Below are 26,813 nucleotides of genomic sequence, written 5' to 3'. Positions count from 1 at the left end.
ATGCTTGCTTAGAAAAGTCTATCTCTAAAAATATTGGTTATGCTAACATGCACTTTTGTAATGCCATTAAGCCAGATCAGTGATTAGGTTGGAGGTCAGGCGAAATACTGTGATTATGTTAATGTGATTGTGCTCAATTAACAATCGCAGTGTGGAGTACTGCCATTTTAACTGTACTGTATGGTCTTGTATACATTCGCACTTCTTTCTGTTCACATCATGGCAGACCGATGACGTGTGACGCTCATTTGTAAATATGGTGGAATAGAAAAGGACACATTTTACAAACTCTTACTCATGCTTAAGCTTTATGTGACATTGTGCGTTTTACACTGTACACTGTAAAAAATGATTTTTTGGTGAAGTAAATACTACTGAAAAAAAACAATGTAATTTACATGAAAAAGTTAGTTCAGGCAAGAATTAAAAAAACGAAGTAAATTCCATATCAGTACTTAATTCAAGCGAGTAGAAATGAAAGTGTAAATATCAACTCAATAAAATGAAGTAAAAATTACTCTTTTCTAATACTGGGGCTCCCATCATGCACTGGACCTTGAATAATTAATTAGGTTAATTTTTTACTGGTTTCCAGCTGTATTTACACTTTTTTATCATTGCTTTTGTTGTCAGGTTTAGTAACTTGCCATTTTGTGACATTTCGAGTAAATTTTCTGCTTAAAATGACACATTCAAACACAAAAACAATCCATCAAATGTTACCGTCATTGTGTATTGTCTACCAAGTATTGAGGTCTTTGCATTCATCTGACATGCTGTAATATAAATTGCTTAGATAATGTAAGTAAACACATACTATAAATGACTGGTATAAATCAATATTATTGTTTGAGTGAAATGTAATGCAAAGGAAATTTCAACTAAATCGATATTAATCAACCTTTTACTAGCCAAGTTAAAATTACTTATTTTCTGTGTTACTTTCACTTTACTAGGTTAAGTAAAGTTTACTTAATTCCATATATCAAGTAAATCTAACTTAAAGATTTCTAATTAAAGCTACTGATGAGTATGTTTAGGTTTTTACTTGGCAAACCTTTGTAAATTTCCTAGCATTTTCTGAGTGAAAAAAAGTTTCCTAGCTTTTTTCATGTAAATCCTACTCCAATTTTTTTTCAGTGTTTATATTAGACTATTTCAGTCTTTCTACTATTCAATGTGCTACTTGTCATTTCTTTGTAATCATTTGTGAAATTTCTAGCAATTTCTGAGTGAAAATTGTTACAAAGGCAATTTTTTTGCTCCAGTTTATTTTAACCACCTCAAAATTCACATATTTTATGAACACTACCATTCAAAAGTTTGTGGTCAGAAAGATTTCTCTTTTAAAGAAATTAATAATTTTATTCAGCAAAGATGCATTAAATTGATCAAAAGTGACATTAAAACATTTATTAAAAATGTCTATTTCAAATAAATGCTGTTTTTTTACTATCTATTCATCAAAAGATCTGTTTACACTTGATCACTTCATGCGTTTTCATTGATCGGAGAGCTGTCTGATCGCGAAGATAACAGGGCTGTGTCCGAAATCACCCCCTATAACCTTAAATGGGACACTATTTGAGGTTACAGCCATTTGGTAAACATTTTAAACAGGCAAATAAAAACTACAACAGCAAAGAGATCTGTTACATTTGCAACTGAACATTTGTGTTGTGGGTTATGGTAAAAGCACATTTCCTAGCGAATAATTTGAAATATTAGCAAGTAACATGTAAATGGGATTCACCAAGATGTTCACCAATAGTTTGATTACAATCAATAATCAGAATAAGGAATTTATATGACATGCATAAATCCTTTCAATCCTGTTTAGATTAGTGTTGTCACGATACCAAAATTATTGTTTCGATACCGATACCAAGTCAAGTATTGCGATTTCGATACTTTTTCGATACTTTTCCTGAAAAGGGAGAAACACTCTCAAATATCATTGCTGTGCTTTATTTTAAATCCGGGACAACATTCTAATCCTATAACACACTAATAAATGAACATATGAACAGCAGATATATTAAACATTTGAACAAAATATGAAATATCAAAATATAAAAAATAAATTAGAGCAATGCCATTCAAGGTAATTTTTTTTTTTTATAAATTTAGCAGCATTATCTCATTTATCATAAGAAACATAAGAGCTTTATCTTGATTCTGAACTTTGAATAAAAATATGAACAGCGATTATATTAAACAATGTTTAATATTGGTAACATATGATAAGCCTCATTGGTGATATATTTGACATGTGGGGAGAGAGTTGTGGAAGGCCTATACTTCATGTTAAACATATAGCAGCAAAGACAACGTCGGCAGTGTTCACGGTAAAATAGGCTACAGAACAATTCGTTCTTGTTTGAACCAAACATCAAAATGTCATTTATTAATATGTATTCGTGTCAAAATGACATAGAAACATCTTTTCCTATTCTATTTTGCCTGGAAACTTCCAACACACTTGCGTGTCGTGAAAAATAGGCGTCGGTTCTATTTTTAACATGCACGCGTTTTCCGCGCTCTCGAGCTGCGCCCAGGCGCGTGTGTCACGCAGGCAGTTTACATGGGAGCCGAAATAAAAACGGACACGACACGCAGCCAGTGTGTCACCGGCCTTACAAATCTGGAACGTGGTCATTCTTAGAAGTATCGATACTAATAAATTAAGGAATCGTGACGTTTTTAATTTCCGATTTACTTTTGAAGTATCGGTGCACCGTGCAACAGAGCAAGTTAGGCAACGTACTTCCGTATGTCACTCCTCGCATCATCTTTTTCAACGAGTCGTGGAGACGTGGACCACTTGTGCTCGCACATGCAGCCATCTCGCTGTAGTGTTTTGTCACATGACACTGACAGCGGCAGGTTCTTTGCTGCGTGCATCAGGAAAAAAACACAGACGTCCATAGGGAGGCGTTTTTTTTTTTTTTTTTTTTTTTTTTTTTAAGTATCGATACTGATAAATTTAGGTATCGTGACGTTTTTAATTTCCGAGTATCGCGATACTTTTCAGGTATCGGTACACCGTGCAACACTAGTTTAGATGCATTATTTCATTATCCACTAGGAGTTGTGATTTTATGCTTTAAAATAGGAAGCCTTGCAGTTAATCCAGCATATACAGACCAGTTTGTTGGTCTTGTTTTATAGAAGCAACCCTTCTGGAAAGCTCAGGAAACAAAGATTATGCTTATAGCTTTATATGACATAGACATAATGCGTTTTATTGGCGCTCAGAAACATGGACTTCTGTTCCCCCTTGCTTTCAAAACCGATCATGAGCGCTAAACCTCCTCCATGCAGCACATGCACACCTGTGTCAGAGTGGAAAAAATACGATTAAACCGTATACATGCGATTAAACTCCACATATTAGACTGTGATTACTGTAATTATGAGCCTAATCACATTAACATAATCACAGTTTTCAGTGTACATGAGCTCAAACTTAATCTCATTAGATGTAAACGCAGCCAGCAAGTGTGTAAATGAATGTGTGAATGTGCTGCATTTAGGTGTTCGATTGTGTGTGTGTGTGTGTCTGAACTAAACAGGCATACTGTCAACTTTCAATGCAGTAAAAGCAGCAGGAGACTGCAAGACAAACACACACACACCTTTCTCACCTGCAGCCTCGAAACAAAGTCTGAAACAGTGGCATCACTAGCTGAGCATGACTACATGTGTGTGTAAGCGTCTTCTTGTTTTGTTTGGTGAATAATGTGTTTGTGTATGTGTGTGTATTTGGCGACCTGTGGAGACGGTAATTACTGCGACAGGATGGGGCTCTAGCGAGACGCTGTGCTGCAGTTCATCCTGTCACTATCGCTCAGGCACGTCTTCTCCTCCAGCCACAACTGTGTGAGGTCTCTCCATTCCTATCTCCGCACTCTTTTTGTTCTTACAGCTTTTTTTTATTTCTCTTTCTCTAACTGCAGAACTAAATGAATTAGTCTCCTGTGAGAGAGTGGAGCAAGCTAGCGTGAAACCAAGCTGAAATCCACCGCTGATCTGCTAAGTGTGAGTGGCATCACTTCACAGCGATCCATCCTTGAAAAATACCAAGAAAATATGACTTTACAGCCACTTTAAACTTTGAATTTGTGAAAAGAAGTTAGAGGTGAGGGGTTGAGAAATAAGAGGGACTGGTAATCTTAGCCAAAACAGAGTAGATTTTGATTAAAATTATCAAGACCAATTTTTTTTCTTCAGAATAACATGACTGACTAATCATGACCACAAAGGTATAGAAAGTAAATTATGATTTCATTTTGATTTTAAAACCTTTCTTGTATGATTGCCTGCTACACTTCTGTAATATATTTTCGATTCTTTGGTACAAACTGGGGGACGTTGATGTCTTATTTTAGCTTTTTTTATTACTTTTTTATATATATATATACACCACCATTCAAAAGTTTGAAAACTGTTTTTTTAAATGAAATATTTCACACCATTTCTGTTATTACTGTATCAAATAAATGCAGCCTTGGTAAGATTTTTGTTCTCCCCACTGAACTGCATCATGAACAAGGAGAATCATTCACATTGCCTTCATCAGTGAGATTCCGATTATCGATCTTATAGTTCAATAAAAAAAAAAAAAAAAATCCTATATGAAATTTTGACTTTTTTAATAAAAGTGGTACCCACAATTTAAAAACCAGCACATTCAGAAACCTAATGGTTCATGTGTAAAAAACAAACAAAAAAAACCTGACTTAAAAGATGCGTGCCAGTCTGAAATGCAACAGATCAAACATGCTCAACAAAGAGAGAGAAATGAGAGATTTGTGGGGTCAGAGAACATTGAGTTTTGAGTATTAAATGGTTTGTGCAGACTATTATGTTCAACATGTATCAGTGCTGTGCGCTGACTTTGACTTTATGTGCAGCAAAACTTCGAGGCAGGTGAGACAAGCTCACTGCGCCGACAAAATGTCTAAATCAATAACCTGTCAGAGGAGAGGAGAGCTGGAGAAGGACTGATATTCTCTCTCTTGCTCCCTCTGCCTCTATCCTTTCTTTTCTGCCTCATCCCTCTCTCCGCAGAGAGTTTGTTGTAGGCTTCCTCTATTATTGCATTGCAAAACAAACTGTCAGAATTCTCAGAGAGATAGAGAGAAAGAGAGGGCAGCTGTTATGTTGTGGAGAGGTCCACTACTACAATAAACCCATCAGACGGGGAAACTTGCAGCTTTTCTGACAGCATACATGTGAAACAATACAAAGATGAAGAATAAAACATCTTTACTTTCAGCATCACATGCTCTGTTGTTTATCAGAAGTAAATGTTCTGTAGGGGAATGCAGTGTCGTCTGCTATTGGCGAGTCAAACGGATGATCCCGCCCAAATCTCACACAATTGATTAAGACAGATCAATAATTTGAAAGCGAACAAATATGCCCCTCAAGTCTGAAGGACTTGAACAAACTGGAACATTTGTGAACGATTTAAACAAACATTGCATTTCAACACAATTGTGTTTTGCAGTCTGCTTTTAGTTTTGTATGACATTTTTACAACAATAAAATTGACGCAGACCAATAACTGTGTCTTTAATGTCTGTTCTACTGATTATATACTGTATTTAGACTTCAAAATAATAACTAATATTATTATTTTTTGTTGCTGTTATTATAAAAATATTCATAATGCCTATTGTTTTATTGTTGCAGTATAATGAGTCAGCAGTTTTTTCTCCTCAAAAATCTGAAATAAAACAATTAAAACACTGTCACCAGTGTGCATATTAGTTATTTGACACGTAACAATAATCAACAATAATACAGGCCAAACTAATATTAAGCACACTCTATTCTCATTACTGTAATGCAAAAAAAACTTCCACTGATATATTACTTACTGTAAACTGTTAAGTAATAAACATCATGGTATTATTTGTTTAACAGACTTTCATTTATTCTGATTTAAATAAATACCACTGTATTACAGTAATGAGAATTTAATGAGAATCACCAATGAGAATAATGTAAATTACAAAAAGTGCTAAAATATCATGAATATAATGTTATGGAAAAAAACATATTAATTTCATAAAATATTCAGTATATAGCCTACTTTATTTAAATGTGACCTGAATGAGCTTTTTTTCTTTATTAGAGGATTATAAACAGTGGAATTTGAGTAAAAGATCTAAAAAAAAATGAGTTTACTGTTGTTTGTGTACACACACACGCAGACAAACATTCCCAAGGCTGCATTCTGTACATAAATACCAACAACAAGGATTTGTCACGCTGTAAAGCTAACACTGAATGGGGTATTATGACCGGCCTCCGTCAGATTATTTATGAGAGGGGCTGTAATTGAACACTGCAAATCCTACAGCTTTGAGTTATGGATGAACAGGAGAGGGCGTTCGCAAGTGTACTCCATATGCTCCTCTCTCTCTCCCACGCTCTTCACAAACTTTACAGATTCATACCTGCTTATTTGCACAGTACAACAAAATACATGACACAAAATCTGATATGTAACACCTCAGAGGAGGGGATTAATTGCCATTATACAGTACTGAATCATTTTAATCATTCAGGGTAAATAAAAAAAGAAAATAAGGGAACGCATGTTTCGCTAGGTGTAGGCTATAACAATTGATCCGCATGTTGAATTTACCAAGAGGCCCGGAGTGATGGGTTCATTCTGAATGAGCCAAAGGCCTTTATTTAGTTACACACCTTGTAAGAACTTTGAGAATAGAAAGGCACAATTCAAAAAAATATAATATTCACAAAATACTGAAGAGCTGGTTCTCCAAAAAAAAAATTTTCTCAATGTCACAAACTGTATGTAATGCCTTTTTAAAAAATGCATTGCCTTGAGTCAATGAGAATGTAATGTGCTTAATATTAGGTTTGCGAATTGGATTAACTGATTAATTGGGGGAAAAAATCTTGTTTAATAGAACAATTCGTTCATGAATCAGGGCGAACTAGGGTGGATATTAAGATTTTTACTAAAACTTTGGTTTATTTCTCACACAAAACTATTCAGAAGACTTGTAACAGTGCTCAAGTCATATGGATCATTTTTATGATACAACCCTTGTCTTTATTTACAATTATATTGAAAAAGTGCTCAAAATATTCTTCATAAATTCATTTTTATGTTACACAGAATACACTGGTCTGGAACAACATAAGCATGAGTAAATAATGACAGATTTATCATTGTTGGGTGGACTGAACCCAGATCTGGAGTCTGTTACATCATAAAGCACACGAGCAACCATTAGCTCACCCTCTCTGACCGAACAAACAGCTTGTTCTTAAGAGCATCCCGTCACAGTCACATCTGTGCACTGCTCAATTAAAATCGCAATCACTCATAATGGCAAAAGGTGTTCAGCTCCAAAACTGAATTTGGAAATGATCAGTGAGGTCAAAAATATCAAGAAGGATGCAATCTTACTACTATATAACTCTGTGCACGTATACGTATACTGTGAACATTTATCGGCCTGGCCAAAATATCAGTTTATCCCTACTGTGCGTGTGCAGTATGCTATTCAATTCTGAATACAGAATATGCATATTGCTTGATGGGAGGGTCCTGTCCAAAATTCACTCTCCTCTCCTTCTACACCCCTCATCTTCTTTATTCTGTCCCTGTGACCTCTCTACGTTCTGCCTGACTGACCCTCCTGATTTAATGACCTCGCACAGACGGGACACTCAAATAGAATGGGTGAGAAAGAGAAGCGAGAAAGCGAATGGGAGCCAAAAGCTAAAATCAGCGGAGTGGGATTCATTGCTGCTTTCAGATCAGAATTCTCCCATTTTATCCCTCAGATTCATCTTTTATTTTCTTCACCTGTTCGTCACTGTATCTGCAATTCATTCCCCTCTCCTTCTCTGTTACAGCCATTCATTTCGGCCTGATGTCACTCAAAATACCTGTCCCATCACAAGCCTTCATTTCAAATGATCATCCCTCTCTCCCTCTCTCTTTCTTTGTGCTCATTTTCAGAGTGGATTTGAAAGGAGTGACAGACATGCCGAGTGAGAAAGCGCGGCAGAGGAGCCAGAAGATTCTGTATCAAACAGAAACACTTGTGCACGCACACAAACATACCTCCGCCAAGCATTCATCATTTTTTGTTATTCTAACAAAGCTAATGCGACCAAAGTCCTGATGATGTCACTCTGATGTATAAACTGACATTCTCTCCTCACAAACTCATCAAGAATTCAGACCAGCCATAATACCTTCATAACACTTCAATCCAAATCATTTTAGGCAAAATTCTCCATTGCTTTGTAGCCATAAAATATAAAAAGGTATATGGCTCTGTTTCAAAAGCTGAGCTGTCTTGCTGTCTACTCCCTACATAGGCAGCTGCCTTCTAACAGCATATGAACTGGAATAGACAATTTGAAGCAACAACAGTCATACAAATAGCATTACTCACATGCTTAAAGTTGATTTCATTTTCAAAAATTGAGTTAGCACTAATAGCACGTTGCCAAGCCAATGACACAATATTTTATTAACCATAAAAAATATATAGCACGTACAAATATTAGGTAAAATATTCAATTTTTCATTTAATAAACAATTTTTTTTCACACACAGATTTACATGAAAAGTATTATATATGAAAGATGTTCCAATGTTCCCAAACTGATCAACAGTTGAGAGGCAAGTCCTAAAACTGAAGAACTGGAGAACTAATCAATAATCAATAAGTCCTTGTAATCATTAAGTCAACTGAGTTCACCCAAACCAAAAGGGGGTGGGGGGTGGGGGGGGGGGGGGGATTTAGATTGGATCACTCTATAGCGCTTATGCATGCACAGGTGATCAGATCAGCTGTCCAGCTGGAAGTCTATATGCATGCTGATAATACAGCCTATGTAACATCACAAATTCCCTCCTGCCACCACACAGCATTATAAACTCTTAATGTCACTAATGCTATGCCAGCCAATCATCTTTCATCAGTGTCACCATCAGTCATATTAATTCTTATCAGTTGACTTGACACGCTGATTTATTTGGTTCTTCAATAAGTTTCCGGGGGTGAGACCCTCACGAGCTTCTCTTGCGCTCATGGCAACCCGCTAGTTCACACTCATGTGCTCGCATGACATATGAATAAATAACGACACGCGCAGCAAGCGCGTGCACCGCTACCCGATACGCGCAACACTTATGCAAAAAAATAATAAACATTCAAAGGTTTAAAAAAAAACTTTAAAGATAATTAAACACTGAAATATTATAGAACACAAGTATACAACATATAGAAATTGAATGGCCAACTGAAAGCATTGGTTGCCTCATTGTTGTCTAATTTTCTAACATAGGTGATACTGAAGTAAAAGTAGCGGTTGTAGCCTACAGACTTGTCAGCAGTTTTCCAGAGTAAGTCAGAGAGTCAGCGCTCTTACCTGCTTCCTCCTGATCAGTCCGGCCCGTGCGCTCTCGACAACCGACCGACCGACCGCTGATCCTGATGCTGAGAGAGTGCTGATGCTCCGCGCGCTCACCCTTCCTGCGCTCGCTCTCTCTCTCTCTCTCTCTCTCTCTCTCTCTCTCTCTCTCTCTCTCTCTCTCTCTCTCTCTCTCTCTCTCTCTCTCGCATCATCATGTTGCGGTTTCAAGTTTAAAACAAGTTGAATGCCGCATGACTGAGCATCATCATCGAGTGTCATTTGTCATCTATAAATGAAGCTTGAAAGAAATGTCATTTTGCATATCACTGCATTTTAACAGTAAAATAATCATCCATCTCTTATCATATAAATTGCATCAATCCAAGTGTTTTTGTTTTATTTCTTGATTAAACAAATTGAATATATAATATAATCATAGAATAGGCTATGTAATATAATATATAGGCTATTATATAACAATATAATATAAGTTTATTATAACAATAATAATAATACAATTATATCAATATATAATATATATTATATGATAATAATAAGGTAATATAATTGATTAAATGTAATGATATAATATAATCCAATGCTGCTTTCTAAAAAGAAAAGTTTGTGTACATCTTGATATTATATTATATTAGGCTATATTATATTAGGCTATATTATATCAGGCTATATTATATTATATTATATTATATTATATTATATTATATTATATTATATTATATTATATTATATTATATTATATTATAACCAGGACGAGAATTATTCAATGACTTTCCAGAGGGGATGACTGATAAGTTATAAAAGAAATTACCGCCAGTAGCCTATCTAACTGTGAATTGTATCAAAGACGATTCACCAAAACACTATTTATTGTGATACATGTAAATTCATGTATTTGTGATGTTCAAAATTATAATGAAGTAATAAACAATGATAGTATTATGTTTTATATACAGTCCAATGCTGATAATGGAAAGCGCTGAGTGGCAAAACTCCTCCAAACCCCTCGATAATTCACACTCTGCTTGTAACGGCAGATGGGCACCTTTCTGTCATTATATTATATTATATTATATTATATTATATTATATTATAATATATTTTACTATATTATATTATAGATGTATATTATATATTAAAGTAATTCAACAGATCATAAAACTCACAGTTTGGGTCATATTACGGTTTTTGAGTCACAGGTTTTTGATCATTTTTCGGATCAGCAAGAAAAAAATAATATAAAAATAAATACAATATATCAAAGTTGCAAATAAAGTAAGGTCTAAATAGTATTCAGGTACAGAAATATAATAATTAGGCTAACTATAGTGCTCACTGTATTAAATATTCTTTTGTAAGCTATATTTTGTTGTTTCATGAACATTTATGACATAGACAGCGGCAGGTATTTATAGGCTGCTGTCACTTTAAGACCTAAGGCACGTATCCAATATAATGATAGAAATCCATTCAATTAAGACAGAACCTACTGTGTTTATGAGAATTCCTGCCAAGACAGGTATTTTCACTTACTTGTTTTGTGTGTTTGTGTCCGTTCAAGCGCAAAGAGATTGGAAAGGAAACAATTCGTTGTTTGCAGGCTGTCTGAAAAGCGCCTTTCTGTAGTAGCAAATTGATTCTTCTTTTTCATCTCCTTGCATTGGAATGGTTTAAAATCGATTGAATGTGTAAATTCAAGGGACTTTCGGATGCCTGCTTTCTATTTCTATGCTGCTATCATGTGGATTTCATCACATTACTAGGAAGTTTTATCATTTAACAGTTACTCACCCTTATTTCAATTTAGCATAAAAGTGGATGATTTATACTACCAAGCTATGAAAAAGTCACCACAAAAAGCAATCTGCAATGTGTGAGGGCACAAATCTAAATTAAAACGATTTTGCATATTTGTTCGCATTGTTCAGTTAAACTAGCTTTTGTTCTTCATCCTCTGGCAGGTTGCCGTCAATTAAAAATGGCGCCTTTTTGTTTGCTTCATATTGAAACCAAACCTTCTCAACCTATTGGTTCTCATGTGTCATGTGACCGTTCGCGACGCTGCAGGTTCAAAAATAGTACAAATTCTCATAAAATTAATTAATTTGGGTTTATTCTTACGCAATTTGGTTACAGACTACATTTAATAGCCTATAGCATATAGTAGACCTATATTTTATTATATTTTACTGTGTTTTTAAATATATTAACATATTATTGCATCCGCTGGTCAATGATTTGCAACACCAATCTAAAGGCTAAAAAATCAAACCTCAGAAGAGTGATTTATGAAGTGAAGAGTAATTATTAGATGGTATTATTAAAGCGGCTTTGGAACCACACAGAACAAGACGGGTTGCCTCAGATATGTTAAATGACTAAACTGCCTCGGTGTGTTTGCTTGACACTGTACTTCCCTCTGCTGGACATGCTTTTAAATTAATGGAAAGAAGGAGGAAATGATGGCCTAGTACTTGGGCGAGCAAAAAAAAAAAAGACTAGCAAGTAGCCTAGGCTGTGTGATGTAATTTTAGATCAAAGATTTGTATTCAAAATAGAGAAACATCAGACGGCATTAAAATGTTTATTTGACATGAGTTCAATATTCTGAATGCTTGCTGCTTACAGAACTAGCCTATTATTTTCCTCTGGCAGACATATAATAATTATTATAATTTCCTATGTAGCCTACCACTGCTATACAACTTAGCTATTATAGAATGTTGGCCAGAACGTCAGACTGATTCATCTATTATTAAATGCATAAATATATGACATTTAACACAGTTTAATTTTACAGTGCATGGAAGTTTAAATTTGTTATGTTTGGATCAAGAATTGAACCTATGCTCTTGTTTTAATGAACAATTTGAGTTATAAACTGATGAAATGGTTGTTTGTAGTGTACATTGCTGTGTAAAGAACACAAGAGGGCAGCATCAGTTCATCGTGAGAATGCAGATCTGCAGCCCTGTGATCATTTGGAGCAGAAGAGTTAAAGAGAACTGTGATAGCCTACAATTAAAATATGCAGTATCACTGAGCACTCTGGAATACTTGATTCAGATCGGTCAATAGCAGCATTGTGGGGTCAAATATGTAAACGATGATGCAAAAAATATCTAGCATGTGCAGGATGATGATGCATCAGCTAATATGTGTTAAAGAAAATAAATAGAAACATTTGCTTATTTAGTTGTTAGCACAAAATGTAAAATATGAATTGCCCATATTTTGGCAATTATTAGCATATTTTAGTAATAATATAAACAGTGAAAACAATTTTACCACAAAATGACTCATCTTGCCCCTTGTTACCGATACAAAATAATCGGCATATGCTAGACGAACGCACTAGTATTGCAGTAGGATAGCCTAATAATTACTAAAGTTCTCTGAAAGCCTTTTTCTCTATATTCGATAACTCATGCGAGATGGCGACAGTTGCGATTGTATCAAATAAAAGCGAGCAAGTCCGCAAAAGTAGCGCGCTGATCAGTGCGCTGTTATGTTAACCCAAAATAAAAAATATAAATACAGCGATAATTACCATGGATGTATGGAGAACCAAGCCTGCAAACATTTTAAATAATACATAATAATAAAGAAATAAATGACCTGAAGGACGGCAAATAATTGTCCAATTAGAATCAAGTAGACTACCTGGCACCATTAAAAGGCTGATTTCTCAGAAACCAACCCTGCTGAAAAGACTAGCAGTCTGACCAGCTAAAAAGTGACCAAAAACCCCTGTACAAAACCAGCCAACAGACCGTCTTGACCTGGGTGGGAGACCAGAAAAGGTTTGTTTTATTCCCCCAGCAAGACGGTCTGAGGTATAAACCAAAAAAAGTGCAGACGAAATGCAAGACCACTTCCTCTATAATTGCGTGTAGTCAAGACCTCAGCTTTGTAAAGCCGCCATGAGACGTCCTGCATTCTTCTCCTTTTAAGCTGTGCTGCGTCCAGCTGTTTTTAAACGCAAAATACGCACAAATCCTGTGCGTGTGTGAACGGCCCCTAAAATTAAAGGCTTAGGACCACGCCTGTGCTAGAAGGAGGAGTGGGTGAAAGCGTACGAGTAGAACTATTTCACTGTCGCACTTTACAGCTGTAGAGAAGCACAGGGGAAAAGTTTAGAAAATGTCCGGCGTGGCATCAACACTCGCCAAGAAGAGAGCCCTGGCGGCTGGCTTTGGGACGAACACCAATGCCGTGAAGTACCTGAACCAGAACTTTGAGAGTCTGAGAAGTGAATGTTTGAGCCGCGGGGAGCTGTTCTGTGATACAACATTCCCAGCCGCTCCCGAAACTCTGGGCTTCAACGAACTCGGTCCACGATCGTCAAAAACCAGAGGTGTTGTGTGGAAAAGACCTGGGGTGAGTTCCTGTCAAATCAACATGTAGTTTTACCATAGAAATTCATCATATACCAAGGTAAAATTATCTATCTATCTATCTATCTATCTATCTATCTATCTATCTATCTATCTATCTATCTATATTGGCATTGTGGCATGAAGCATAAACGCTTTGTAATGTACTTTTCTTAAAAAGCATTGTCTGCCAACACATGACTCATCTCATGAGTATTTGAATAAAAAATTCTAACATTTTAAGTACTAGGTGGTTTTTTTTTGGAAAACTTCATGTCAATTCTTTTTCACTATTCCTGCAGGAACTCACCTCCAGCCCTGAGTTTATTGTTGGAGGAGCTACAAGAACAGATATTTGCCAAGGAGGTTTAGGTAAGTAAACGCCACTGCTATGTGCAATATAACAGTCCAAAATTTGTTCATTATGAGGAACGGAGCTTATGAAGCTATCTTGGAATTGCCTTATTCCGATTACATTTTTAGGAACTGCCCTCTAAGCATGTTGAAACGTTTTAAGAAGCACACCCACTGTCATTGAGTATTCTGTTCCACTTTAATATTGCACTGCTGTCTAATAAGTGAGACCCCTGTCTGATAAGACCCAGTAAAGTTACTCAGACATCAGAGAAGTGTTGTGCACTTTTGGATGAAATCCCAGCCATTGCTGTTTTTAGCTCCTCTTTTTGTTTGTGTTTTACTTGCAATTAGTCTGTTGAGCCTTATGGAGAATTCTGTTCATAAAGCGGGGTGTGATATGCACCATTGCATAACACAGGGAACGAGTCATGTAAAATCTGCCTCACAAGGCTCCCTATTATATTACATCTGAATCTGCGTTTGTGCTAGTAGTTGGTGCACCACATTTTTGATTTCATATTTTTACAAATGCACTGGTTTCATTCTTTTAGAATGGGAAATAGTGCTAAAATAGTTTCGACACTGGTTGAGGAACCCCCCCCCCCCCATTAAGACTAATAGTGTAACCGTTACTACAGTAACACTTTCAGTGTTGTTGTACATAGTAGTATCACTAGGAACATAATGTCATAGCTGTATGAAAGATGATTCATACCCAGGAAACCGTTGTTTCAGCCCTGTTAGTTAAAGTCAGTTAGAAGCCTAATCAGCTGACACGTTAGGGAAGAATCTGAAAGGCTATTCATTTCAGAGTCAGCTAGCTTAACTGAGTCGTCTTTGTGAAGATTGCGGAATGCAAAACATATTTGGGCAGGACAAACTGTGTAGGCCTACAACAAACTGCTGGAGGATAGAATCTCAGCGCTTGCAGTTGAGCATGTGGGAAGTAAAGTCTTAAAGGGATAGTACACCACAAACATGAAAACTGTCATCATTTACTCACCCTCGTGCCATTCAAAACCCTGTGGTTTTCTTTCATCAATGCAACATAAAAGGAGAAACTTTAATTTATGTAGAATTTGGACTTGAAGTCTTAATGTTTTGAACTGCTTTTACTCATGACTTTACTTTATATACGTCTCTGCTTTGGTAAAATGTCAATTTTCCTTATGAGTGTTAAAGGGAAAGTTCACCCAAAAATTAAAATTCTGTCATCAACCAATTCTTTATTCAACCTCAAGTTGTTCCAAACCTGTATGAATTTCTGTCTTCTGCTGAACACAAAAGAAGATATTTTGAAGACTATGGGTAACCAAACAGTTGATGACTTCCATTGACTTCCATAGTATAAAAAAAAAAAAAATTCTATGGAATTCAATGTGGCCCATTAACATTCTTCAAAATATCATAATTCAAATTCATAGAGGTTTGGAACAACTTGAGGGTGAGTAAATTAAAACAGAATTTTAATTTTTGGGTGAACTATCCCTTCAACATTCATAATACCTTTGCAGCTGTTAATTTTGGTAAAGTTCGTAAAACCTCCAAAACTACAACTATGTTTTCTTTCTGCAGGTGATTGCTGGCTCTTAGCGGCCATTGCATCACTAACCCTCAATGAAGATGTTTTGGCTCGTGTCGTCCCATCCAACCAGGGCTTTGGGCAAGACTATGCAGGAATTTTCCACTTTCAGGTAAACAAAGTAAATTTGAAAGCATGTTAAAGTTAAACTTAAAGAGAAATATGTTGAATACTTAGAAGAGCCGATGAAGTTTTAAAGAATCAAGCCTTGCTAGGATGTTGATAAGATGTTGAGTGGTTGCTATGGTGTTCTGGGAGGTTGCTTGGGCTGCAAAAAAAGATGGACGACGCCCCTTCGCTCTCTTCCATTGATGAGAACTGAAGCCGCCAGTGTCCTGATATGGCGCTGACATCTTGGAACTTGAGTCTGCGCAGTAGCGATCTCGGGACCAGACCTGCGCAGTAGTGAGCAGGAAGTAAAGCCGTGAAATCGGCGCTCCGCCCTCAGTCTCGCAGAATGCACTCAGGGAGAGTGCATTCTGCACACTTTTTTAAAAATTGATTGCAGTACGACAAGAGGCTTGTTAAAATAAAGTAAATACAATCCGAAGATCACAAAAAAAATGTCCGTTGGTGCTTCAGTGACTACTTCGCTCAGAGAACCTGTCAATCACAGCTGTCAATCATGACGTTACACCACCGCATCACGTAACTAACTAAAAACCAACTTATTTTTGAAACAGACACTTGAACTTACATCAGCGTGATAAAAACAACAGCAAATGAAAGAAACCACCTTTGGAAAAAAGATATTTGAAGTGTAATTCAATTGTTTATTTGGTCTCACGTCCCGTTGAATAACACGGGGAGGCGGGGCTTATGACCTATACTAGGACCAGTCACCGGGGGGCGATCGAGACGTTTTGGCTTCACTTTTCAGGGCATGTGTGGCATGCTTGGTTCTAGCTGGTTGCTAGGCAGGTATTAGACAGATAGATGTCTAATAAATAATGATGTCTCTTTAACAGAGACTCATTTTGGCACGGTTTTATGGGTTGGAATGGTGGAAAGGTTTTGTCAGGACAGGAAGTCAAACTGACTCATAATAGACGGACAGCACTGATCCCAGAGGAAGTGCATGCTCAGTTCCTCTGTGTGCTCAGGCTTGCTATATTTTTAAATTCTACTTTTTGCCATGACACTGAGTTTAAGTATTTTTTTAAATCATTCCCAGTTTATAACTGTAAGTGATGCCAGAGATAATTCACAGGACTTTGAGACTGTGCTTTGGCTCTTGATTCTGTGTAATGAGGTTGTATTTTAATTGTCATCTGTTGTGATTCCTCCATAATTTAAGTACATTTGTTTTGATGGTTGCAGTTGTGGCAGTATGGGGAATGGGTGGATGTGGTGGTGGATGATCGATTGCCCACTAGAGATGGAGAACTGCTGTTTGTTCACTCCGCCACAGGCTCCGAGTTCTGGAGCGCCCTGCTGGAGAAGGCCTATGCAAAGTGAGTCATATAATCTTTTGTTGGGTTTGGGATGTTTCGCTTGTGTCATAACAATCACAATTGCAGTCTAGCTTTTCAGTTTTCTTAGTGTCTTATGCTCACCAAAGCATTTATTTGATCAAAATCAAAGTACTTGATACAGTAAAACATTATATATATATATATGTGTGTGTGTGTGTGTGTGTGTGTGTGTGTGTGTGTGTGTGTGTGTGTGTGTGTGTGTGTGTGTGTGTGTGTGTGTATATATATACATATATATGTATTTTATTTTATTATTTTTTTTTTTTTTTTGGTAATTTGTGTAATTTATTCCTGTGATGCAAAGCTGAATTTACAGCATCATTACTCCAGTCTTCAGTCTCTCATGATCCTTCAGAAATCATTCTAATATGCTGATTTGCTGCTCAAGAAACATTTCTTATTATTTCACAATGTTGAAAATGCTTGTACTGCTTCATATTTTTTGTGGAAACCGTAATACATTTTTTAAAGATTCTTTGATGAATAAAACAAAAATGTAATACTACTAATGAAATCTGTTCTGAATTCATGCACATAAAAAAATTGTGTATAGAATATAGATTTATTTGTTTGTTTGTATGCAATCTTAAATATGTGGTTACAGTTTTGCAAAGTGTTCTAGTAAATCATGCACATATAGCACCCAAATATCATCCAAACACATTTTTGGGCATTCTCATTAACATTTTTATCAATACCAACAGAAGGTAAACAATTATTGTAGTCTATATCACTCTTTTTGCACACTTTCCCTCAGAGTGACACTGTGTTCTCTCATTCAGAGTGAATGGGTGTTATGAAGCTCTGTCTGGAGGTTCCACAACTGAAGGTTTTGAGGATTTCACCGGTGGGATTGCAGAAATGTACGAGTTGAAAAGCGCGCCATCCAACATGTTCCAAATCATCAGGAAGGCCCTGGACTCTGGAGCTCTGTTGGGATGCTCCATAGATGTATGAGGTCTTCAGCACACCTAAAGATGTTAAAGGAATAGTTCACCCAAAAATGAAAATCCTGTTAAAAAAAGATGCAGTGCTTATATTACCAGTTCTTTGTTCCGACAGATCACCAGTGCAGCAGACTCTGAGGCTGTTACTAATCAGAAGCTTGTGAAAGGACATGCTTACTCTCTTACTGGGGCAATTGAGGTTATTTATTATCTGAGTGTCTTTCTTTTTTAGAAAATTCACTAAATTTAGACATTTCCCTGTGCATTGGCTTAGTGAAAGAAGACATACACTAAAAGTAAACTTTTATATGTATAATCTATGTACAATTTTGTCAGGTTAATTATCGAGGCCGAAAGGAGAAGCTGGTCAGAGTTCGTAATCCTTGGGGTCAGGTGGAATGGACGGGGGCCTGGAGTGACAAGTTAGACCCAACAATTTAATACAAGATTAAAAATAACTTAATTTATTAAAATCTATATTATAATGATGCATGAAATTGACCATTTATAGCATTACACAGTAGAATATTCACAATATTGCTTAACCTTATTACGTAATTAAATCTATTCACCCTGTATTTTAGCTCTTCTGAGTGGAGCGCTGTCGATCCATCTGAACGTGAGATTGTGAAGGCAGAAGATGGAGAGTTCTGGTAAAATCAAATTCAGTTTTAAACCATATAACCACATCACCAAAGCTTTTCTTGAAACAGTTCTTCACTTCCTGTTTGCATTTGTGCAGGATGTCATTCTCAGATTTTGTGAGGCACTATACCCGCTTAGAGGTCTGCACTCTGACACCAGACACGCTGTCCTCGGACTCTGTCAAACACTGGAGTGCATGTAAATTCGATGGCACCTGGAGAAGAGGCTCTACAGCTGGTGGATGCAGGAACCATCCATGTAAGCATGTTTATATTTCTTTGACCTTAAAGGGGAAGTGTAATTTCCTGACCACTACTTGCACTAAATGGAATTGCAATCTGTTTTAGTGGGCGTGGCATAACAACATCGGCTCTACCAATGCCGTGAGTTCGGGGAGGGACTATCTGTCAGTGGCAGATTAGAGAATGTCTAGAAGCACAGTTTGTACTGTATGTATATCAGTTGCTTTAATTGACATCTTAATTATTTCTTCCAAAGACACCTTCTGGATGAATCCTCAGTTTAAGATCAAACTAGAGGAGGAAGATGATGATCCTGATGATAATGAAGTAGGCTGCAGTCTGGTGATTGGCTTGATTCAGAAGAACCGGCGCAAAATGAGGAAGTCTGGAGAGGACATGCACACTATTGGCTATGCCATCTATGAGGTGGGGTTGCTAAGATACAAATGGTTTATGTGTTTGTTATTGTAATGTTTATGACAATCTGTGAAGGGCGCTATTTATATACCTATTCTTTATGCTTTCTTTCTAGGTGCCTTCACAGGTGAGCACAATGGAAAAACTTCAAAAGGATGAAAATGTGGAGCATTAACATAAATAGTAGAAACAGTAAACATATTTCAAATACACTTTTCACTCAAAATTCCCAAGCAACCACATAGTAATGCCTTAGCAGCAATATAGCATTGACTTTTTCAGGCAAAACCTACACACATTTTCTTCAGAAAATGCATCTAGTTTAATCTTCCTCTGCTTCTTGATCGCCTCATTGCAGTTCCATGGGCAAAAGGAAGTTCATCTGGATAAGAATTATTTCCTGAGCCACGCTCAGAAAGCTCGATCTGAGACGTTTATTAACCTGAGAGAGGTCAGCACGCGCTTTAAACTTCCTCCTGGAGAATATCTCATCGTCCCTTCCACATTCGAACCGCACAAGAACGGAGACTTCTGTGTGCGTGTGTTCTCCGAGAAACAGTCTGAGATGCAGTAAGGACTGTCTTGTTTTATTGAATCAAAAATGATTGATAAGCTCTTAATAAGATCATGTTCTTGTAGTGTCTTCAACATGTGATCAAACAAAAACTGTATTACTTTACAAGTGACCTTTTTTCTCAATAATTCAACGGTCTTAAAGGGATAGTTCACCCAAAAATGAAAATTTCCCTTATTAATTACTCACACTTCAGAACACAAATAAAGATCTTTTTGATGAAATCTGAGCGATTTCTGTCCCTCCATTGACAGTCTACGCAACTGACACTTTCAAGCACCAGAAATGTAGGAAAGACATCATTAAAATAATCCATGTGATGCCATTAACCTAAATTTTATGAAGCGACCCGAGTGCTTTGTTTGCGCAAAAAGGGTGAGTAATTAATGAGAATTTTCTTTTTTGTGTAAACTAACCCTTTAAGCCATTTAAGAAAATGAAACCTATATTGTATATTGTATTATTCACATTATATGTTTTATTTATGTGTGTATAAATTATTAGGGATGCACCGAAATGAAAATTGGGGCCAAAACTGAAAATTTTTAATGCAGTTGGCCGAAAACAGAAACCAAAAATGACTCTTTATATATATATATATATATATATATATATATATATATATAGGCCTACTGTATATATATATATATATATATATATATATATATATATATATATATATATATGTAATTTTTCCGGTTTCTGTTTTTTATATAAATATATATAATTCATTTCTTATTTTAAATTCGTTTTTTGTATATTTGTATTATTATAAGATAAATGAGGTGTTTCTCAAACGGAAAACTGAATCCTACGAAGGCTCCACGTCATCAATCTTTGATAAAGACCATCTCAATTTGTAGGATCCTTGGAAGGCAGCGTTCGTTTCACATCCTTCATTCGGCCTGTTTTGAAGGATGCATTGGATGTATCCTTCACGGGCTTAAATCACCCACAATCCTATGCACACATTCCAATTCACGAAAATAAACTCACTAAGTCGGCACTGAGCTTATTATGAAACGTAAGACAAAACTAATGTTTTCGGACATGAAAGCATAGATTTTATCTTTTATTTTTCTGTAAATTAATCACTAACTAAACTTACAATAATGTAACAGGTAGACCATCTGGAGGCCACCGGTTATCTCCAAACTTTTCCTGTAAAATGACATCTGTTTTTGCTTTCCAAACTCAGAGTGGTTTCAGTTTAATATGTTGCAGGCTCATTTAATGATGAGAAATAAAATTGATGATAAGAAATAATATAATCATATTAGGCTTGTTTTTGAAGCTGTGGTTGCTTATTTGTCTCGCGAGAGTTGGCAACACTGACGGAACAGTGAGCACAGCGCACACACAACAGTCGTTTCGAGTTCAAACTTGTGTATCTTCGGGAGCGGAGCCGCTCTCAAAGTTACAAGCAGACATGCTGCACCAGAGTGAAACTGATCTCTGAACACGGAAGATCGAGGCGGCATATTTTCAGCCTTTTTTCTCTTTCGGACAAAAAGTGAAAATGCCATTTCGGTGCATCCCTATAATTTTTATTATACTGTCATTCGATTTTTTGAAGGGGGGGAGTTTATCCACTATCCCTGTCTCTCTTATTTCCTCCAGACAATGTGATGACCCTGTAGAGGCAAACATAGAAGATGTAAGTCCCATTTTCCTTTGTTTCCCATTACACATTTTCCTCTGTGCGAATTATGGGAGTAACTTCTGTTAAACTGTAAACAATCCTCTCTATAAACACAATAAGCTTAAACAAAACAGCAACAACTGGGTACAATGAACTGACATTATTCTACTCACCCTTTGGCCATTGTACGTTAAAAGGAAACTTAAAAGTGTTAAAGAATGAACAAATTACTTTCAACGGACCATGAATTACAACAAAAGCTTGATTCTTTCCGCAGCAATATTATGGACATGTTAAATATCACTGTAGTAATATGTCTGTATTATGTAACATGCATTATCTTAATCAAAAATGTTCATTAACTTTAGCATTGAGTGATGTTTCAAAAGTGCTCACTGTCATTTTGACAGATTTGTCTGCTTTAGAAACATTCCAGAACTGCTAATAGGGAATAGAAGTGAAAAGGGGAGACATTTTAAAGCATCCGTTTGATAAACCTGAAAGAGACGTGAGGATGTGGGGAGAATCTTAGTGATTTTTTTTGTGAATTCCAGTGAATTACCGGTATTCATGGGATATATCATAAAGTAAAGCAGACCACTGTCAGCATTGGGTTGCAAACAATGATGGAAATAAAAGAGCTGGATCTTTTTAATGGATATATTAATCAGAATAAACAAAAACAGGGTAAACAGAACAACCACAGAAACAGCTAGAACTGAATAAAAACAACTGAAAATGAGGACTATGGGTACGTTTACACGACGATGTACTAAAAACGGAAACATTTTTCCTTTGTGTTTTTCACGCACAGATGTCAGTGTTGTCTAAATGGTCAAATCACATGAGGGCAACCTTATAATATGAAATGATTTGTTTCAGTCTTTTTGAGTGAAAGCTCCCCAAACCGGAAGTGTCTCCCATGATTCAAAACGAAGTAGGCTCTTCAGGAAAAATGTGGATAATAATGGCATTTATTACTGTGAATATCATCAATAACCCTCTTTTCTGTCTCCTCAGGACACAGTGTCTGAAGATGAGGTTGATGCTGGCTTTAGAGGGCTGTTTACTAAACTTGCTGGAGATGTGAGTTATTTTAGACCCCACATAAAGGCCTGTTCACACCAAGAACAATAACTATAACAATAACTATTAATAGCATCCGCACCAGCGCACAATATCGTTCTGTTTATTCTAAGCGCACGCTGCAGTTTAAATGCTCAAGCTTTTTAAAGCAGAATGCTTTATGATTGGCTGTCAGGTGATTCAAACAATATTGTCCCTCTGTGCCGTTATCGTTATAGTTGTGGCGTGGATCCTGCTATTCTTTTATATGTAGAATGATTTTTAGAAATACTTTTTATCTTTATCATTATAGTTATTATCCTTGGTGTGAACGGGCCTTTATGCTCATGGATTACTTTACTTGATAAACATGTAAAAATAATCATTTTTGCTCTTATCTAAGGACATGGAGATCTCTGCCACTGAGCTGCGAACAATTTTAAACAAAATAGTCGCCAAAAGTAAGTATTCTCTTTGTACATTATTATAAAAAATAAAATAAAAACATATTTATACAGATATTTAGTAAACAATTTGTCTTGTCTGTACAGGAACGGATATAAAGACAGATGGTTTCAGTTTGGATACTTGTAGAGTCATGGTGAACCTCATGGATGTATCCTTTTACAAATAGTCCAACAGGCAGTTGTTGTTAAATCATGAGTGTCTCAATCAGTTTGACTTAACTCTAGTGCAGGAAAGTGGCAATGGTAAACTGGGGTTATCTGAGTTTGCCACTCTTTGGAAGAAAATTCAAAAGTATCTGGTCAGTTTGTCTCAAATTTTGCATAGAAACTTTTGCTTCTCATGAGTTCTCTTGGGGTAACATCCTCATCATCCCTTTTTTTAGGGCATTTATAAGAAGAATGACATGGATGGGTCCGGCTGTATGAGTACACCAGAGATGCGAATGGCTTTGAAAGAAGCAGGTACGCTTACCATTGACCTTCATTCAACTTTTAATTTTAAAATGAGTTTTTAAAGAAGGTTTAAATGAATTCTGATACATGGCAACTCAGTATATTCCTGAAAGTCACAATATGAGCCGCAGTTATTTGCAAGCAGCAAATCAAACTTTGAGTTTATCAAAGTAACTTGATTTTTCTGGTAATCATTTCACAGGATTCTCTCTGAATGACTGCATTCATCAGAGTCTGGCTGCACGCTATGGAGACGCAGACATGACCATCGACTTTGATAACTTTGTGTCCTGTGTGATGCGCCTGGAGATGATGTTCAGTAAGAGCAGTTATTTCTTAATTCTGATTGGTTGAGATCGGTTCTTTATTTTGTTGTTGTATGGCTATAAAGTACTTCAGGTTTGTTGACCGCATAACAGTTGTATATCACTTTACTACTGTACATACTTTCTGAATTGTCTCAAGTTACGCTTTTAACTTGAAAATAAAAGATTGTAAGTAAAACTTTATAGTGCCCCTAATATGCTTTTTCGAATATTACCTTTTATGCAGTGTGTAAGATAGCTGTTTATCAATGTAAAAGGTCTGCAGATTTTTTAAGTTTCAAAGTGCACAACAAATAAAGTTATTGTCTCCTAAAAGAAAGAACCAATTCTGAATCAAGCTGGCAGTAATCCCAGTCTTACTTCGCTGCATGAACCTATGTGGGTTTGCACAAATTTGAATAATGCCAGTCTATGTTCTTCATTTGCTGCCCACAAACAACATCTACTTTGACCCGCCCTCAAGCCCTGTAGTTGTAGCTGAGGCCTAGAAGAGTTCATATTGTTTAAATGTTGAGAAGACGCCGTTAAAATCGAAAAACTGTTTGTATCACTGTGTGTACAAGTGCTGAGGAAGCCTCTGGAACTTAAATTCAGATACGGTAATAGCCGTTCTGGGGTGCGTTTCCCGAAAGCATCGTTGGTCAACTATGGTCGCAAGTTCCGTCGTTACCAATAGAGTTCAATGGACATTGCGATGAACTTGCGACCATAGTTGGCCAACGATGCTTTAGGGAAACGCACCCCCGATTGGCATAGATATCATATAAAGGCTAGATGTCTTAAGGCGGAGTCACTTCCGGCAGCACCGGCGGCCATTTTACCACAGGGCTCTGTGAATTAAGGTGAGTGATCAGCATGCACACAAATCCTCTTATCTCGGTGAAATCTTGACGGATTTACAAACGGTTTGGTTTCTTACAAACGTCATTACCGTGGCTATAATTCTTTCATATGGAAGTCCATTTGTATAATTTTTCATATGTATGCAGTTTCATAGCTACATCTCTGACGTTTATAACAAACCAAACCGTTTGAAAATCGGTAGAAAATTGAGCAAGTTATGGTTATTTAAAAGTACATGCACCATGTTACGAGTGAGCGAGCACCCTGTCGTAAGATGGCCGCCGTGTGCGGACGTCGACCTCCATTGGCCAGCAGCGCGGACGAGACATCTAGCCTTTATATGATATCTATGCCGATTGGGACATGTGCTGTAAAAGGTAGACCAATCACAACAGACTGGGCCGTCTGACCAATCAGAGCAGAGTAGGCTCTGAGAAGGGCTTAGAGAGACTGTATCCTTTATCGAAGCGTTTCTGTGAAAAAAAAGGTGATGCTGCAATGTATATTGAGAAAATTAAAGTGTTTTTTTACATTTGATGCATGTAAACCTATTGTAGGAGACCTCGAAAACAAAACTAGGAACAATATCATAATAGGGGCACTTTAAAATAGTTCTGTATACAAATGACCTGAAAAACTTCTTTCTGTGTCATTACCACCTTGTATGTGCAGCATGTTTACAATAATTCAGTAGTCCATAGGAGAATATTTCTTTCATACTATGTAATGCAATTATATTCCTTTCTGTTTTTATAAATTAAACTTCAACAGCAAATTGACAAAAAAAAAAACATTTTTGTTTAACTTTTTGTAGAAGTGTTCAAGAGGATGGATGCACACGACAGTGGGTTCATTGAGTTGGACTTCTTCCAGGTACGCAATGTCTTGCAATCTAGTAGTATATCTTAATGTTCCTACATTTTGTGTTTGCGTTTTATATGGTTCTTTTTCTTTCTTTCAGTGGCTGTCATTTGCTATGATTTAAAGGGCCAGAGGATTATTATGAATTACATTTTCATTGTACTAGTTACCTTACACAGATAACAATCATATGGATAAATGCTTAAGTAGTATAGTGGGCCACCTGGAATTTGTAAATGTGTCCATTGTACTTTGCTTCAGAGATACAAGTATAGTTGGCTGTTGTTTTATTTGTAATGGACTTTTCTCTTATTGTGGTGCTTGCAAGGCATCACTGTTTTTCTTTTTTTCTTTTTTGCTGCTGATGTGATTGGTAGACCAAATTGTGTGGGTTGCTGAGGAGAATTCTGCAATTATTTTAAGTTATCAGACAGATGATTTTCACCTGATCTACGATACAACTGTTGAATGAAATCCCAAGAGGGATCCAAGCCATATATAGGGGCCCCCTAGCCCAACACCCTAGCATCTTGTTTGTGTGAGCAAGCACTGCTCACATTTTTGTAAGAAAATGTTAAAACCAACCAATTACAGACCTGATGAAATCACTTGACAAACAGGATTTTTTTTTTATTTTTTTATTGTAATTCCTATTGAAATTTGAATAGGACATATCTTGGGGATTGTCCATATAAAAAAAAAAAAAAAAAAATCACGACAAAGATTTGCGAACCATGATTTGCTATTGATAATCAATTCAGGTGTTAATAGCCACAAAACTATCATTTTGATTTATGTGGTTTTTAATGCACAGATTCTATTCAAACTTTAGTTTGTAGATAATTTATAGTGCTAAGATAAAAATGTTTGTGAACTTTATACTTGGAATGAAATTCAAGATTTGTCCGAAGCCAAATTTACTCTTTTTTTTAGTACTGTCTTGCAAGCATTGGTATTTCCTTGTGTACCATTTGGAATTTAAAAATGTACAATACAAAGCCTTGCTTTAGATAAACAAATAAAGCTATCTTTTATTATAACATGCTCTTGCCAGTGTTCAAATTATTCAATTACTTTCAAGGGGTTCGACTTTTAAGAAG

The 26,813-nt window shown here is 36.3% G+C and overlaps 2 protein-coding genes across 2 annotated transcripts in view; one reads left to right on the top strand and one right to left on the bottom strand.

Moving 5' to 3' along the window:
• The window catches only part of cdh23 (cadherin-related 23), a 259,561-nt gene extending 250,005 nt beyond the window's left edge, over positions 1-9,556 (bottom strand). Inside the window, exon 1 of the mRNA XM_081350472.1 lies at positions 9,439-9,556. The gene's annotated coding sequence lies outside the window, so the exon portion shown is untranslated. The remainder of the gene's footprint in view (positions 1-9,438) is intronic.
• A 3,805-nt stretch (positions 9,557-13,361) lies between these two features.
• Positions 13,362-26,751, top strand: capn2a (calpain 2, (m/II) large subunit a). The gene is made up of 21 exons (XM_081351648.1): positions 13,362-13,821; positions 14,120-14,189; positions 15,750-15,868; positions 17,077-17,210; positions 18,014-18,182; positions 18,294-18,377; positions 18,515-18,600; positions 18,763-18,831; positions 18,921-19,081; positions 19,322-19,491; positions 19,598-19,609; positions 19,841-20,052; positions 21,677-21,713; positions 22,719-22,784; positions 23,167-23,224; positions 23,315-23,379; positions 23,461-23,529; positions 23,614-23,692; positions 23,886-24,002; positions 25,667-25,725; positions 25,814-26,751. The coding sequence occupies exons 1-21, from the start codon at positions 13,585-13,587 to the stop codon at positions 25,835-25,837; spliced, it is 2,097 nt and encodes a 698-aa protein (XP_081207774.1). The 5' UTR covers positions 13,362-13,584; the 3' UTR covers positions 25,838-26,751.
• Positions 26,752-26,813: the final 62 nt, after the last annotated feature.

Source organism: Scardinius erythrophthalmus (genome assembly GCF_964197995.2).
Source record: "Scardinius erythrophthalmus genome assembly, chromosome: 21".
In the NCBI taxonomy this organism is placed as follows: domain Eukaryota; kingdom Metazoa; phylum Chordata; class Actinopteri; order Cypriniformes; family Leuciscidae; genus Scardinius; species Scardinius erythrophthalmus.
The sequence above is the reverse complement of the archived record's forward strand: the minus strand, read 5'-3'. Positions and strand labels throughout refer to the sequence as shown.

Coding starts and splice junctions, on each gene's coding strand:
- capn2a (XM_081351648.1), top strand. CDS start 13,585: ATGTCCGGCGTGGCATCAACACTCGCCAAGAAGAGAGCCCTGGCGGCT. Junction 15,869..17,076: donor CAGGAATTTTCCACTTTCAG/GTAAACAAAGTA, acceptor TGATGGTTGCAG/TTGTGGCAGTATGGGGAATG. Junction 23,225..23,314: donor AAACAAAATAGTCGCCAAAA/GTAAGTATTCTC, acceptor TTGTCTGTACAG/GAACGGATATAAAGACAGAT.